At 38.4% G+C, this 17,731-nt stretch overlaps 1 protein-coding gene across 1 annotated transcript in view; it reads right to left on the bottom strand.

Annotated features, from left to right (window-relative positions):
• Positions 1–17,731, bottom strand: part of LOC129247498 (gamma-aminobutyric acid type B receptor subunit 1) — a 266,329-nt gene that overhangs the window by 120,969 nt on the left and 127,629 nt on the right. The window contains exons 5-6 of the mRNA XM_054886646.1: positions 12,946–13,111; positions 6,005–6,248 (exon numbers count right to left, since the gene is read on the bottom strand). Of these exons, the coding sequence (XP_054742621.1) occupies positions 6,005–6,248; positions 12,946–13,111 (410 nt within the window). The remainder of the gene's footprint in view (positions 1–6,004; positions 6,249–12,945; positions 13,112–17,731) is intronic.

Raw genomic sequence — 17,731 nt, 5'->3', positions numbered from 1 at the left:
AGTTTTGTTGAATTTTTTTTTTTTTCTGTGATGGAATTCAAACGTAATAGTGTGATTGCGTTATATTTGGCTGGAAAATCACAACCAGCCATTGTTCGTGAGCTCAGTCACCTCGAAGTGAATAAAATGTTTGTGTGTCCCACTATAAAACGTTACAATGATGCTGGTAGCATTGCAAAACGCTATGGAGGTGGACCAAAAAAAAACCGCAACAACGTCAGAAATGGTTCGGAAAGTGAAGGCTCGACTTGTACGAAATCCACGTCGAAGTGGAAAAGAAATGGCTAAAGAACTGAAAATATCGCAAGACAGCATTCGACGCATATTGAAAAATGAGCTCACGTTCAAGGCTTACAAGTTCCAAAAAGCACACGATCTTTCACCCCAGCAAACAAAAGTTTGCTGCGAAAGAGCAAAGCAGCTGATGCGCTTGCACGAACGCGGCGAATTTTCTAACATTGTATTTTCTAATGAAAATAATTTCCCAATTTAGCAGTTCATAAACACTCAAAATAATCGTGTTTACTTGTCCGAACGCTCATACGAGAATTTGAGCCTACGTATGGCCACTCGAAGCAATTTCCCATCGCAAGTAATGGTTTGGGCCGCAGTGACCGTTGATAGACGCTCTCCAATCGTTTTTATCGAGCCTGGTGTCAAAGCGAATGCGACTTATTATCGGGAAAATGTTTTAGAAGCTGCTTTAGAGCCGTGGACACGCAAACATTTCGGTCGAAGACCATGGACGTTCCAACAGGACTCGGCACCGTCTCATAAAGCTCGTGTGAACCAAGAATGGTTAAAAAATCATGTTCCACACTTCATTTCGTCCACACAATGGCTTTCGAATTCGCCAGACGCCAATCCGATGGACTATTCCATCTGGTCCATTTTGGAAAGCAAGGTGAGGGCTAAAAAATATGCAAGTATGGATGCGCTGAAAAAAGCGATTATACGAGAATGGGCCAAAATACCTCAAGAGCACATTCGTGCAGCATGCAACTCATTTTTTGACCGTTTGAAGACTTATAGTCAAGGCAAAAGGTGGTCATATCGAGCTAAAGTGAATATATGTTAAACTTGTAATCATTTTTGAACAATTTTGTCTTTGGAATCAATAAAAACTAATTTTACACAAAACAGTTATGGTGTCTTGAATAGGTAACTCTTCATGTCGTTCACTCTGTATATTTAAGTATTCAATTTTATAGACAATTCAGTTCTTATATTTTTTTTCTTGTTCACTCCTCTCGGGAGCATAGAGCCTCGAAAAGACTCAGTCTTGCGTTGGTTTCGTCAATAAATTTTGATTTCTGACAGGGTAGATGATTAGCCTGCCACTACCAGTCCTAAGTAGTGGGAATGCCCAACTGTCGTTGCTTAGGAACAACGCCTTCTTACTGCTTGGAGCGCCATCTGTGTTTCACATTTTTCGGCCAGATCCGCACAGATGGTTGAGGACTTCACTAAAATTTTGGTATGCCTGCTTGAGTTCTGATATAATAAAGTGCAAATTTAAAGTGCAAAATTAAAGTGATGATTTTAGACAATTTTTTCCGCTAACAGTATTGGATATTTTCTTCCATAGAAAAAAATGTGGAATAGGCGTTAAATGGCGAAAATGCACAAGAACGCGTCCGAAAAAAAATTCTCAAAAATCAGTGCGACTTTTGATCTACTTAAAACTTGCCACTTTATACCAAAATTCTATTATCTAAAAAATCTCTGGTTAGAATTTTTGGTGAAAATTTGCCGAATTTTTACAAATTTTATACAAAGTTTTTTATACAAAAAAAAAAAAAATTCAAATTACAAAATGAATAAAAAGTCAAAATTTGTCAATATGTGGTGCACACTTTGGCACTACCTTTACAATTTTAGGGCCTTCCAAGGGCCTGTCTATATAATTTAAGGACCTTCCAAAGCTCCCAGCATCTGTCTCGATTGCAAGAGGTATCTGCTCTTCAATTTAAAAGCGGCCTTCTAGAGCTTTTGTTAGGTGCTTGTTAAGATTTAACAGGGAACTTATAAAAAACATGATAGGGGTATTAACGGGTCATTATTTAATAGGCAATCACGCCAGAAGGTTGTGACTCCCATACTATAATTTCTGTAGATACTGTCTTAACACAAAAGAAGAGGAAACAGTCAGACACATTTTATGTGAGTGTGGTACGGCATTTTTAACTGCGGCCGCCGTAGCCGAATGGGTTGGTGCGTGACTACCATTCCGAATTCACAGAGAGAACGTAGGTTCGAATGTTGGTGAACCACTAAAATTAAGAAAAATATTTTTCTAATAGCAGTCGCCCCTCGGCAGGCAATGGCAAACCTCCGAGGGTACTTCTGCCATGAAAAAGCTCCTTATAAAAATATCTGCCGTTCGGAGTTAACTTGAAACTGTAGGTCCCTCCATTTGCGGAACAACATCAAGACTTACGCCACAAATAGGAGGAGGAGCTCGGCCAAACACTCAAAAAGGGTGTAAGTCTCAATTATATATGTATATATATATAGCTAACATAGCGCATCTAAAACTAACGATTATTAAAGCCACGGGATGGTTTAGAAAGGACCCTATAGTGTACGGATAAGTTCTAGTGGTATTATAATTGGTCTACGACAGGTCTAAGTGGACCATTGCGACAGCTACCCTACCTACCTACCTAGAAGCGGCCTCATGCTATAGAGTATCTGGTCATCTTATCTGTGGAGATCACGAGATTTCAAAAATGGTATAAAAGCATGAATTTAAACCAGCGAGAAATAGAGCCTTTAAATGGCCCCCACAGAAATGTGGAAAATCCACCCGCTACGTCTACCTCCAGCGGGTTTGGGAAAGAATACATCTACGATAAAGCATGCCTGTCGTAAGAGGCGACTAAAATCGGGTTGGAGAGGAAGGGGGCTCGGCTTGAAATGCCTCTAATACCCTGAGAACCTTCAAGGGAGATCTTAGTTCTTTCGGTAGCGGACGACTAAGCTGAGCTCTAAGCTATCGAGGAGGACGTCAGGTTGTAGATAACCGGACGGCCTGTAGTAGTTAGTTGCGCATGCACCTCGGATTTTGAGGTGCCGAATTTGTATTTATATGGAAACTGTTCTACAACGGAAACCTCGATACCCTATGTTCCATTTGGGACAAAAGGAATTAGTAAGGATGCGTGGTTAATTTGACGTCAACGAGACTTGATCTGGAGATGTTTTGGGCTGGGGAAAATCTAATGAATAAAGAAGCTCGAATTTGTGGATATTAACATCTATGCATCTAAGCATAAAAGGCAAAGTTCAAGCTTATGAAACCATTGCTTATGCCATTGAAACCCGATCAGATGCAACTGCAAACCAACAAGGAATGAAAACGTTTGAGATGACAAGATTGCAATCAATCACAAGACCCTCACGCATAGTTCGTATGCGAAACGAAAAGATTAGAGGGATATGCGATACGCAAGACATTTTTAGGTGGAGCCGAAGACGAAGAAGAAAATAGAAAAATCACGTGCCACGCATGCCCGACAATAGGTTGGCTCAACCAGTAATGGCGGTAAAGCCGTTCAGCACGAGGCCACCGGGATGCCTTCTTAAATGCTGGAATGAGTGATTGACATGCAGCTCTATCGATAGCTAATATTTTTATATATACAATATTTATTTATTTATTTATTTATTTACAGACGTGGAATAATAATACAATTATTCTTACACGTAAAAAAGGAGTACTGGCTGCCAGGACCTTCGGCTCGCTGATGTAGAAGTAACAGATAGTTAGCATAAAGGTCTTACATGTAAAAGAAGACTAGAAAACTTAATTAATGAAGACTATGGTAAAAATATAGTAACTATGTTAGAGGAGCAAACATCAAATCAATTTTTTCAATCCTGATTTAATTAGAAATTCTGACATTTTTGATATATTTTCTGAGGAAGTAGTTCTTAACAGTGTAGAAGGTCTTTGGTTTCGGAAGATACTTTTCCTGATTTGTTCAAAATGTGGTCAGTCGTCGAGTAGGTGGCAGACCATTAAAGATGGTGAGTGAGAGTGTTGGCAGCATGGAGGGCTGGAACCATTGAAAACGTATGAATGTGTGGCGATTGTGTGCCCTAGACGAAGGCGGACAATTGATTTGATATCGTTGCAACGGCAATTTAGTGGGTAGTTTGGTTTTATCCTGTTTGGATTATTTACGATATAATGATGGGAAGAGGATCCCCAATTGACCATTTGTATATTATACAATATAATCACAAGAAAATCTGTCTCTTTCACAAAAATTATTAAAGAACAGGATTTAACCCTATAATAAAGAAGAAGAAAACCGAATGATATTCGCGCGTCCTGTATTTCAGTGGCATGCTTTGGGTACGCGCTAACGAATTATTTTATTATGTTGACACCAGCCTTTCTCTTCTGCTCTGCTAACTACAACTTAAGCCACAGTCCAAGCTCTTCAGGGTTGCTGATGGTAAGCAATTTTTGTAGTTTCAGTTTACGGTGGCGCTCAACAAAATTTTTTACTAGTTGATATTATTGGTTTTGACTCAGTTTTTGATCATTGCAAGCTGACAAACTGCCCTAGAAGTGACATACAAATTACCATTGCTCAATATTTTCTCCACTGCAGAAAAAAAAAAATCACTTGCTTTCTTGTGATTTATTTATAGTTCTCCTTCCATCCATTACCATTTCGAATAGCAAAATCGCTAATCCTTAGTCACTTGTGTAGTCTCGCTCTATTGCTCTTTTCGAGAAAATACCACCTTAAGCTAATATTTCTCTTTGTTGCCCAACTGCAAAATGAGTTGCCTATAAATCCAAATACCAGTAAGCGAAGGCAAACAATGCCCGTAGTGCCGCTATCAGCAAACTAATGCAAGCAGCAGCAAGGTGCATACATACATACTCGTATATGTACTTACATGCCTTTGTACTCATGCATTAGGGTACATCGGCAAAAAAAATTTGCGGTTTTCCACTGGAATTTTTATTTTTATTTTAAGATTTTCGACAAAATGTTTCGGAAAAATATTACGTGAACTTGACCGAATTTAAAACAGCTCCAAAAATTTCATGTTTTATAGTTGAATTTTTATATTTTCGTAACAAAAGTTGCGTTTTTCCAGTGGAATTTTAATTTTTATTTTAAGATTTTTTTTGTTTTAAGCTTTTCGTCAAAATGTTTCGGAAAAATATTACGTGAACTTGACCTATTTTTAAAACAGCACCAACAAATTTTTTTTTTATAGTTGAAATTTTAATGATATTTTCCTAAAAAAATTTCCTTTTTCTACTGGCGTTTTAATTTTTATTTGTTTTCTAAAATGTTTCGGAAATATATTATTATGTCAACTTGGCCGATTTTAAAACAACTCCAAAAATAAATTTTGTATAGTTCAAATTTCAATGATATTTTCCGAAAAAAGTTGCATTTTTCCACTGGAATTTTAATTTTTACTTGAAGATTTTTTTGTTTTAAGATTTTCGCCAAATTGTTTATTTTGTGAACTTGACCGATTTTAAAATGGCTCCAAAAATTGATGCGTTGATAATTGAAATTAGTTTTTAATGGTATATTATTTTTCCAAAATATCACCCAAGTTGCTAGAAGAATTCAAGATTAAAAAATCTGCATAAAAAGGTTCACAAATTTTAGCCACGGAATAAAAATACTTAAATGCTTGAGAATACTTGAGAAGCATTTTGAAATAGACCCAGTTCATTTATGTAAATCTAAATATTCTTCCGACAAATTTTGTTATGAATCTTAGAATATAATAAATTTTATAATTCCGTTGAAAAAGGTAGCGAATTTTTTTGTGTGCGTGCGGATCTACTCTAATGTGTGGCATAACTCACACATATCCTTTTCTTTGCGGCTTGCACCTACCTTGCCAAAGACTGCACACAGCTGTGAATGTTGCCCGCCAGTTAAATTGATTTACTTTACCTTGCCCCATTCCCTTTGTTTGTACAACAAAAGCATATTCAGACACCCACACTTACCGATATGCCAAGGAATTGTGTGGAATTCATGGCTGCATAAATTTCATCGGCAATTTCCTTGTCCGTATATGTAAAATCGCGTAACGATTTCTGTCGCTGCTTGAGGCGTTCCATTGTTTTATTGAATGCCAATGCCACACTCCAGACAGCATCGTAGGCCAACGGTGCCTCCTGATAGCCTTCCGGATAGCGATCGTGATTGATGTCGTAGCCTTCTTCGATGAGTGCATGATTCAGTCGTTGTCTGCGGTATGAGAAAGACAAATATTTACATTATTGAAGATTTCGTTTACGTTTCAAGTGTAGTAGTAATTAGTAAAATTAAATAGAAATAAAATTATCATTGGATTAGCTGCGCTGAAGTGTTGTGATATACTAGTTTTGTGGTTAGTTAACAATTTGTAGAAGGTGACATTACTTGAAGCTTTTGTGTAAAACAGCTACCAGCTGGTAAAGGGCGTCGATACATTCAAAAAGGCGCCCCATCTACTTTCGGACAGAGATGCGCGAGAAACTGGTCGATTATTTACTCATAAGGCAGCTGAACCACCAAAAGAAACCGCACAAAGGATTAAAGAGCCCGCCAATAAGTGGACAGCAGCCAGAGCGTAGAAAATCGGGTTGGAGGCCGGCGTCAAGCCACAAAAGGCAGCATTATCTGACAAAAACGAGAAATCGGGGTTGAGATTCTGCAAAAAGTACAAACACTGGAGTTCAGACGACTGGCAAAGAGTGCTATGGTTCAATGAGACCCATATTAATGGTTTTTAGTCGGACGGGAAGCAGTTTAACCGCCAACGGCTGCATAAAAAACTGCAAAAGCATCAAGTAAAATAAACAATGCAGCACGTCGGTGGAACCTTATGGTATGGGGCTGCTTCACGTGATGGCATATTGGTCTATCGGTACGAATATTCGGGATAATGAAAAAAGATTAAACAAAATTTTTATTTTTTTCAATAAACAGATTGTAAATAAAGAAATTTTAAATAAAAAAAAACTAAAATAAAAAAATTTTAAGCAAAAAAAATTTTAAATAAGAAAATGAAAAAAAAAATTAAATAAAAAAGTTTTAAATAAAAAAATTTAAAATAAAAAGTTTTAAATAAAAAAAATGTTCATAAAAAACTTTAAATAAAAAAAATTTTAAATAAAAAAAATTTAAATAAAAAAATTCAAAAACTTTAAATAAAAGAGTTTAAAATAAAAAAGTTTAAAATAAAAAAAGTTTTAAATGAAAAAAATTAAAATAAAAAAAAAATTTAAGTAAAAAAGTTTTAAATAAAAAAAGTTTAAATAAAAAACTTTAAATAAAAAAAAATGTAAATAAAAAAATTTTAAATAAGAAAAATGTTAATAAAAAAATTTTACATAAAAAAATTTAAATAAAAAATTTAAATAAAAACACTTTAAACAAAAAAATTTTAAATAAAAACACTTTAAATAAAAAAATTTTAAATAAAACAATTTAAATAAAAAAATTTTAAATAAAAAAAACTAAAATAAAAAAAATTTAAACAAAAAAAATTGTAAATAAAAATTTTAAACAAAAAAGTTTTTAAATAAAAACATTAAGAAAATTTAAATAAAACAGTTTTAAATAAAAAAATTTAAATAAGAAACTTTAAATAAAAAAATGTTAAATAAAAAAAGTTTAAATAACAAAATTTTAAATAAAAAAAATTTGAAATGAAAAAATTCATAAAATTTAAATAAAAAAGCTTTAAATAAAAAACATAAAAAAAAGTTTAAATAAAACAAAATTTAATAAAAAACAAATTTTAAATACAAAAATTTTAAATAAAAAAGTTTTAAATACAAAAATTTGAAATAAAAAAATTTTTAATAAAAAACATAAAAAAAGTTTAAATATAAAAAATTAAATAAAAAAATTTTAAATACATAATAAAAAAAAAATTTAAATACAAAAACTTTAAGTAAAAAAGTTTTAAATACAAAAATTTGAAATAAAAAAATTTTAAATAAAAAAGAAAAAAAAAGTTTAAATAAAAAAAAAATTTAATAAAAAAAAAAAATTTAAATACATAATTTAAAAAAAAATTAAATACAAAAACTTTAAATAAAACAGTTTTAAATACAAAAATTTGAAATAAAAAAATTTTAAATACATTTTTTTTTTAATCTTTTCCAATGAATAACCTTACTCATTGCTGATATATCTCATGCAGGTCTTATACATTTATACAATTTTCCGCAGGTAGTTGATGCGAATAATAATCCTCTTAATGTTTAATGCTCCATAAAATGAAGTGAAGTTAATGACTACAAAACAAAATTTTAATATTTACATACGGGAGAGGCTGAAAAGTTTCCATCTATTTTTTTGGGGTTTTTATTTAATTTTTAATATCAATCAACCAAAGCTGATACATTTTGCGTAAGGCTGCTCTAATGCGTGATACCACTTTTATAGTGCGATATGCAAGGCTCCTCAAGCCACGCATTTACAGCAGCCACGCAGTGTTGCGTTAGTAGCCAAAAGCGGAAAAATGTTTTAGAAGCTTTATTTGCTAGAATGCCAAGTCGTGTGACCGCGGCAGCAAGACGATGAATATTTGTCATGAGAAGACCCAATAGTTTCATCCCTCTTTCACAACTCGGAACGTTGCGTCACTAGTGTGGCATGTAGCGCCGTCTTGTCGGTACCACCGCCTGGATATACCGCAGTTATTGCAGTTTTTGTCACAGAGAGTCAGTTAACATCGCCTTATACCGGGCACTATTAGTGCTAACAGGTGTCTTTTTCAAAAGAAATAAGATCCGATTAGGCCGCAATGTCATCAGATGTTTCAAGTAGTCGATATTTGTGCATATCGCACACTGATGCCTGGTCGCGCAATTTCGGATGCCGTACTTGCTCCAGTAACTCATATTAATTTAGGGAAAAATTAATCGATTATGTTTGCATAAGATTTTTTGGCGCAAATGGTTTGAAATTATTTTATGGTCGATCTTTAGCTCCTGGGCGATGATACGAGTACTAACAGTTCGGTTTCTCTTCTTCTTAATTGGCGCTATAACCGCTTACGCGATTTTGGCCGAGTTTAACAAAGCGCGCCAGTCGTTTCTTTCTCGTGCTAACCGGCGCCAGTTGGACACACCAAGTGAAGCCAAGTCCTTCTCCACCTGATCTTTCCAACGCAGTGGAGGCCGCCCTCTTCCTCTGCTACCACCAGCTGGTACCGCATCGAATACTTTCAAAGCCGGAGCGTTTGTATCCATTCGGACGACATGACCCAGCCAACGTAGCCGCTGGATCTTTATTCGCTGCGCTATGTCTATGTCGTTGTAAAGCTCATACAGCTCATCGTTCCATCGTCTGCGATATTCGCCGTTGCCAACGTGCAAAGGTCCAAAAATCTTACGCAGAATCTTTCTCTCGAACACTCCAAGCGTCGCTTCATCGGATGTTGTCATCGTCCAAGCTTCTGCGCCATACGTTAGGACGGGCATGATGAGAGTCTTGTAGAGTGTTAGTTTTGTTCGTCGAGAGAGGACTTTACTACTCAGTTGCCTACTTAGTCCAAAGTAGCACTTGTTGGCAAGAGAGATTCTACGTTGGATTTCAAGGCTGACATTGTTATCGGTGTTAATGCTGGTTCCTAAATAGACGAAGTCTTTTACAACCTCGAAATTATAACTGTCTACAGTGACGTGGGTGCCGATACGCGAGTGCGCCGACTGTTTGTTTGAAGACAGGAGGTACTTCGTTTTGTCCTCGTTCACCACCAAACCCATTCGCTTTGCCTCTTTATCCAGTTTGGAGAAGGCAGAACTAACAGCGCGGTTGTTAAGGCCGATGATGTCAATATCATCGGCATACGCCAACAATTGTACGCTCTTATAAAAAATTGTGCCTGAGCGATTAAGTTCTGCGGCTCGTACGATGCTCTCCAACATCAGGTTAAAGAAGTCACACGACAGCGAGTCACCCTGTCTGAAACCTCGTTTGGTATCAAACGGCTCGGAGAGGTCCTTCCCAATTCTGACGGCGCTACTGGTGTTGAGCAACGTCATCTTACATAGCCGTATTAGTTTTGCGGGGATACCAAATTCAGACATAGCGGCATACAGGTAACTCCTTTCCGTACTGTCGAATGCAGCTTTGAAATCGACGAAAAGGTGGTGTGTGTCGATTCTCCTTTCATGGGTCTTTTCCAAGATTTGGCGTATTGAGAATATTTGGTCGATGGTAGACTTTCCAGGTCTGAAGCCACACTGATAAGGTCCAATCAGTTGGTTGACGGTGGGCTTCAGCCTTTCACACAATACGCTCGCTAGAACCTTATAGGCGATATTTAGAAGACTAATCCCGCGGTAATTGGCACAAATTGCAGGATCGCCCTTCTTATGGATTGGGCAGAGCACACTTAAATTCCAATCGGCAGGCATGCTTTCATCCGACCATATTTTGCATAGAAGCTGATGCATGCACCTTACCAGCTCCTCGCCGCCATGTTTGAATAGCTCACCCGGTAGTCCGTCGGCGCCCGCGGCTTTGTTGTTTTTTAGCCGCATTATCGCTATTCTCACCTCGTCATGATCGGGTAGCGGAACGACAATTCCGTCGTCAACGATTGGGGAATCGGGATCTTCACTTTCTCGGTGACATGCGCAGCTGTCACTGTTCAATAGGTTCGAGAAGTGTTCCCTCCATAATTTAAGATTGCTCTGTACGTCAGTCACCAGTTCGCCGTCTTTGTTCTTACAGGAAAACGCCCCGGTCTTGAAACCTTCTGTAAGCCGCCGAACTTTCTGGTAGAATTTTCGGGCGTTGTTCCTGTTGGCCAGCATCTCAAGCTCTTCGCACTCACGTATTTCGGCCTCTCGTTTCTTCTTTCGGATAATACGTCTCTCTTCCTTTTTCAGCTCTCTGTAGCGATCCCACATGGCTCGCGTTGCGCCCGATCGCAGCGTGGCTCTATAGGCGGCATCCTTTCTTTCTGCGGCAGCATGACATTCCTCGTCGTACCAATTGTTTTTTCGGGCTCGCCGGAATCCGATTTCTTCTTCGGCGGCGGTACGTAGAGAACGAGAAATGTTGCTCCATTGTTCGTGGATGCCGGTTTGTTGGGCAGTGCTCTCCGAGAGCAGGAGTGAGAGTCGAGTGGCGAATCTTCTGGCTGTCTGTTGTGATTGCAGCTTTTCGATGTCGAACATTCTTTGCGTAGGTAGATGCACGTTTTTTGCTGCACAGAGGCGGGTGCGCAGTTTGGCTGCAACAAGGTAGTGATCCGAGTCAATGTTGGGTCCTCGGATCGTACGTACATCTAATACACTAGAAGCGTGTCTTCCATCTATCACAACATGATCGATCTGGTTTCGTGTTTTTCGATCAGGAGACAGCCAGGTGGCTTGGTGAATCTTCTTATGCTGGAATCTGGTGCTGCAGACTACCATGTTTCGGGCCCCGGCGAAGTCGATCAGCCTCTGTCCGTTACCGGATGTTTCGTTGTGCAGGCTGAATTTTCCGACTGTGGGACCAAAAATTCCCTCCTTGCCCACCCTGGCGTTGAAGTCGCCAAGCACGATTTTTATGTCGTGGCGGGGGCAGCGCTCATAGGAACGTTCCAGGCGCTCGTAGAAAGAATCTTTGGTCGCATCGTCCTTCTCTTCCGTCGGGGCGTGGGCGCAAATTAGCGATATGTTAAAAAAACGTGCTTTGATGCGGATTGTTGCGAGACGCTCGTCCACCGGAGTGAACGACAGTACTTGGCGACGAAGTCTCTCTCCCACAACAAATCCGACACCGAATTTGCGCTCCTTTACATGGCAGCTGTAGTAGACGTCGCAAGGCCCTATGGTTTTCTTTCCTTGCCCCGTCCATCGCATCTCTTGGATGGCAGTGATGTCAGCCTTTACTCTCACGAGGACATCAACCAGCCGGGCAGAGGCACCTTCCCCATTAAGGGACCGGACATTCCAGGTGCATGCCCTCAAATCATAGTCCTTAGTTCGTTTGCAGGGGTCGTCATCAGTATAGGGAGGTCTCATCCGAGGCTTTTTTAAAGTTTTCATTGGGGGGGATTTTTAAGTGGCGGGTCCCAAACCCAACGCACAACCAGCTATCCTGGAATGTTTCGCCTTCTCACTTTAGCTCACTCCCGAACGGGTGTTCGGAAGCTACCCAGAGGATACGTGGGCTAATCCCGGCCGTTGTGAGCTGCTTGAACCATATGCAGAAGAATCGTCCTGGCCATTCCCAAGTGAATGGCGATCAGTAACTTTCCCCACTTGCGTGGACTTCTACACATGGAACCATCCTCGGTTTACTTCGATTATTTCTGTGATTTTATCGATGGGTCTGCCTGTGCGAGGTGCATCTTTAATATTAAAAATGCTTCAACGGAATCGGCGAAACCAAAACTGCACGTAATTCGCTGTTACAGTATCGGCACCATAGACGCCATTCGCAACACCCGTTTTGGGTGTTTATACAACCTCCTCATCCTATTTGTGGTGTGCGATTTTATGATGGAGGGACCTAAAGCTTTAAGCCGAATCCGAACGGTCGATACTTTTGTGAGAAACTTTTTCATGGCAGAGGGGCGACCACTGCATTTTCTATAGCTTGATGCTTCATGTACGGAATTTCGAACCTACGCACTACGAAAAATAATTTCTAAATATTTTGACAGCGCAGGGTTATTGGTGACTTTAATAGGTACTAAAATATAACAGTTGGAAAAACCTTCATAGCTATAGAGTCACTGCATAAAAATGTTTGCCATTGCCTGGCCCAAAACTTACTATTTTATATAAAAATTTCATTTTTTTTTTTCAAAAACAAAAAACAAGAACACGATCAACTAATCCTAGTGAGTACCATAAACGACACGACATTTAACATGTCCCCAGCTCCATTCGTTCCATTGCAGCTTTAAGCTGCGTGTCATTGACAAACATCAACGCAAACTTACCGAAATTCCTCAGCTGTCATGCCGGAAATTGTCGTTTGATTGTTCTGATTCCACATAAGCGCTTCCGTTGTAAGATGTCCTTCGGCGGCGATACGCATTTGCTCCTTGGTGCATGTGATGCCCTCATTTTCCAAGTTCACCTCGTACCAATTGTCTTCGTACCAGCCTGAAAAAGGGCAAGAAAACAAAACGAAACGCATAAATAAATGTTTTCATATGTATGTATGCCGCATATACATATATATGTGTGTGTGTGTGAGTTTTAAAATCCAAGTAGAGATAAGTAGAAATACGAAATTGATGCGTTTAAAAGTTGAGGCAAGCATACCAATATATTTGTTTGTTGAAACGCGTTACATAATGGCAGGAGAGGCAAGTTTGGCGCGCAAAATGCGCATTTTGCTATTTCAAAAGTCATGACTTTCATGTGCGCAGCTACTGGATGAGCGGTGGAGCAACGGCAATACAGCTGGCAAATGCTACATAGTAGCTGCCGCCAAGGACTGAAAGGTTGAGTTGGTGGGAAGTCAGCAAGCGACGAAGCGGAAGAGCAACACAATGGCATTTGTAACGAAAACTTTGCGAAGTTCGTTGATAGATGTTGCTGGTGGTGCAGGTGTGTGTGTGTGTGTGCACGTGCATATATGTGGGTTTGTATGTTAACGTTTCGCTTGCGCAAGCATGAGATGAATCTTTTGTTATTAAATTCGAAATTCGAGCAACGATTCAATGTGGTAATGTGAGTATTCCGGCAAATCATTGCATACATATAGGCGTATGCATAAGTATAGCAGGAGCAAAGAGCTGTTTACAGCGCAGTTGAGGATGTGTGAAGTAATGCAATCCGTTCGTGTATAGGTGTGAGTGCATGTGTGTATGTGAGCATCGGAAGTTTTAAAATACACGCTCGTAATGGTTTTTTCTCTCTTTTCATTCCGCTTAAATTGATTTGTGGCTTACTTACTTGTAAAAAAAGGAGATTCAAATCTCACTTACTGAGGCGAGAATTTATGGCAGTTAAATACTTGGTTTTTTTTTAATTCTCTGCCTTTTAACTTCTTTCTTTGGTGAACAAGATTACAAGTACAATGCGCTTTAGTAGCTGAAGGTCATTGCGGATTTTATGTGATTTAAAATATTTGTATTTGTAATGCCAACGTAAGCGCTTTCTCACTGTTAGTGGGCTGGGAATTAAGGGCTGCTTTTTATAGTTAAGCGAAAGTTAAATTACTGGTATTTGAGCGGAAATATTTATAAGCCAGAGCAGGTTGTAAAAGTCTAGAACACCAAGTGGTGAAATGGGGCCCCTGCGGTAGAGGAGAATAACTCAAAAATATTTATTATTACTGATGCTTTCCATTTCAATTCAAACGGGCTATTCGGGCCATGTTCTTCGATTTCGATGTAACTCAAATATGTTGCTCTCTGGTCAAAATAATGAGACTCGTATTTTTTTGTTCGCCCGAAAAAATTTTTTTTCAAGATTTATCGGCAATTTTGTTTTTCGGCTCAAAATCGATTTTTTTTAATTATGTAAGAAAAATTTTTTTTTAAATGCTCATAACTGAGTCAAAAATGTACCGATTTTAATAATTTTGGGTTAAAAATGATCGCCATTACTTACACGAGCGATTTCATGTAGAAACAGTTGCAAAAACGTAGTTGAAAATTTTTTATTTTGGAAAAACAAAAAAGATTCGAAATTTTTTCGAAATTCAATATTTCAAAAAGTGTATTTTTTTTTTAACTTTTTCCAAATCAAGAGAACACCTCAAACTTCAATTGAGCTGAATGCTCAGTAGCTAAAATGAGTTGTTTTTGAGTAATGATTTTTTGAGTAAAAAACCTGTTTCGCACTTTTTGTTTTTTGCAAAATAAAAAAAGTTTTCAACTACTTTTTTGCTATTGTTTGTACATGATGTCGCTCGTGCAAGTAATGACAATCATTTTGAACCTAGAATCATTAAAATCGGGTCATTTTTGACTAAGTTATGAGAATAAAAAAAAAAATCTTATTTAATGAAAAAATCGATTGTGAGTCGAAAAACAAAAGTGCCGATTAATTTAAAAAAAAGTTTTTTTCGGGCGAACAAAAAAATACGTGGCTCATTATTTTGACCAGGGAGCAACATATTTGAGTTACATTGAAATCGAAGAGCATGTCCCGAATAGGCCGGTTGAATTGAAATGGAAAGCATCAGGTTCCTCCATTTGTAAAATAATATCAAGCAGAACGCCACAAATAGGAGGAGGAGCTCGGCGAAATCCCCAAAAAGGTTGTAAGTGCCAATTATATATCTTTTATCGGGTCACAATGCATAATGTGGTAACTAGTGATAGACCTCGCGCCTATAAATGTAGGTCCTCACAGAGTTTGAGTGCCTACTCAAACTTTTTATTAATATTTCGGTAACCAGCTCTTACCCTTATGCATGCAGGTCTTGCCGTTTTTATCTCAAGATATTCAAAACGAGTTTCAACTCCAATGCACCTTTTGCTCGGCATCTTCACGAAATCTCTGAGAACTCGAATTCTATTGTATTTCAATTGATTTTTCAAGTAATAAAAATTAGAGCTATTTTTTTTTTTTGAATGCATCATTTTAGTCACTTTATGAATTCATCGACAAATTTTTTTTTTTTAGTTTTAATTTTTATTTACTTTATGCCAATAGTTTGTATTAGCACTAAGAAAGTCGTCAGTAAAACCTTTGGTATTTTTGACTAAAAAATGAATAAACAAATAGTAAGATTTGATCTGAAGTCTCATTGGCCAGTTCTCAAAACCAGCAAACGCCTGATTATACTACAATAGTTGTAGTTTGCTGAAATCCCTGGCATCGTTTTCACTTTCATTGGGCGTGATTTTTACGTGGCGGGTCCCAAAACCAGCGCTCAACCAGCTCACCTGGGTTGCTTCGCCTTCACACATTAGCTCGCTCTCGAACGGGTGTTCGGAAGCTACCAAGAATATCATGATCGGGATTTGGTCTACAAACTCTTGGCCTTTCTGCGACTAATCTCAGGAGACTCTTGGATGATGAGTAGAGGGCACAAAAGACCATGAGGTCGAAGTGCAAGCCTCATATATCTATCTATATATCTCTCTATCTACCCAGAGGATACTTGGGCTAAGCCGGAAAGTTGTTAGCTGCTTGCACCATGTTCAGAAGAATCGTCCTGGGCACGCCCAAGTGAATGGCAATCAGTAACTTTCCCCACTTGCGTGGACTTCTACATTGGAACCATCGTCCAAATGCTACCTTGGACTAAGTAAGCAATCGAGTAGTAAAGTCCTCTCCCGACGAACGAAACTAACACTCTACAAGGTTCTAATCATGCCCCTCCTAACATGTGGCGCAGAGGCTTGGATGATGAAAATATTCGCTGAGGCGTCCCTTGAAGTATTTGAAAGAAAGATGCTGTGGAATTTTTTTGGACTTTGGCGCGTTAGCAACGGCAAGCGTCGCAGGCGATGGAACGATAAGCTGCACATATGAGCTTTACGACGACAAAGACATAGCGCAACAAATAAAGATGCAGCGGCTACGTTGGCTAGGTTATGTCGTCTGAATGGATAAAAACCCTCCGGATCTGAAAGTATTCAGAGGAAAAGGAAGGTCTCTTCTGCGCTGAAAAGATCAGGTGGAGAAGGACTTGACTTCACTTGGTGTGTCCAATTGGCACCGGTTAGAACGAGAAAGAAACGACTGGTGCGCTTTGTTAAGCTCGGTTAAAATCGCGTAAGCGGTAAACACGCCATTCAAGAAGAAAAGGATTGCTGAAATGATACCGATGAGAGTGAGAACCACACAGACTTCTATACAAGTTTAGGAGCCTATTTGATGTTCTTCTGGAGCAAAGATTTAAATATTTAGTCGGCCTCTTTGCTGAGGAGTATCCAGTGGCGCTTAAGTTCCGTAGCTTCGCAGTCGTTGATAATTTCCTTCATGTTTGCTTTGGTAAGCCCGTGAAAGGGTTTTAGTTTATGGAATTGCAATCTAGCACCCAACTTCCCTATGCAGCAGGTTTGTGATGACCTTCCTGCCATGGGAACCAGTCCGAAAGCCGGCGTTCTTTGGGTTCACGATAATAAAGCAGTAGAATATTCCTCAGCGAGTTTAGATATTAATATTTGATAATGCAGATACTAAGGCATTCACTGCCACAAACTTCTTTTCTGACTTTTGATACAAATTGGAATATTTTCCATTGCATTTGAGGTGTTCTACACAGAATGCAGATGCGCGCACTTTTCTTTAGAGCAGCTGTTTAGATTGTATTGGATTTGTTGGGGGTTGAACAAGTAAAAGCTCTCTGTCAGGAACACCATTTTACTAATTTGTACTACTCCAGAGCAGCTTAGTAGCAAAGTTGATGATCGATGCTCTCATAATTTGCCTAATATCTGCACCTGCGACTAAAATCATGCGAAAGAAAGCGCATTAACTCCCATGCACCCCACCCATCAGGCAGTTTATAAGAAGGATTCTTGCCAAGTAAGAGTGATTCGGTTCACAGATCAACAGTCAAGTGAGATTAGAGATTCATTGATTCAATACCAGATCTACCTGATTAATTTCCAATTTTTCTGATTTAATGAAATCTGACATAAAGTGAAGTTTGCTGAGTGTGAATTTTACGGAAAAAGTTTAGTGATTATAGGTAAAAACCTGCTTTTCTCAACTCTTGAGATGCGAAGTTTCCTGACAAGTCGATCTCGTTTAACGACCTCCAAAAATCAATAGTTAGCTTTTAGAAGGTTGCACTTTAGAGATTTTTTGGAG

The sequence above is a fragment of the Anastrepha obliqua genome, chromosome 5, assembly GCF_027943255.1.
Source record: "Anastrepha obliqua isolate idAnaObli1 chromosome 5, idAnaObli1_1.0, whole genome shotgun sequence".
Lineage (NCBI taxonomy): Eukaryota > Metazoa > Arthropoda > Insecta > Diptera > Tephritidae > Anastrepha > Anastrepha obliqua.
Note: the sequence above shows the minus strand (reverse complement) of the source record. Positions and strands in the feature narration are given on the sequence as shown.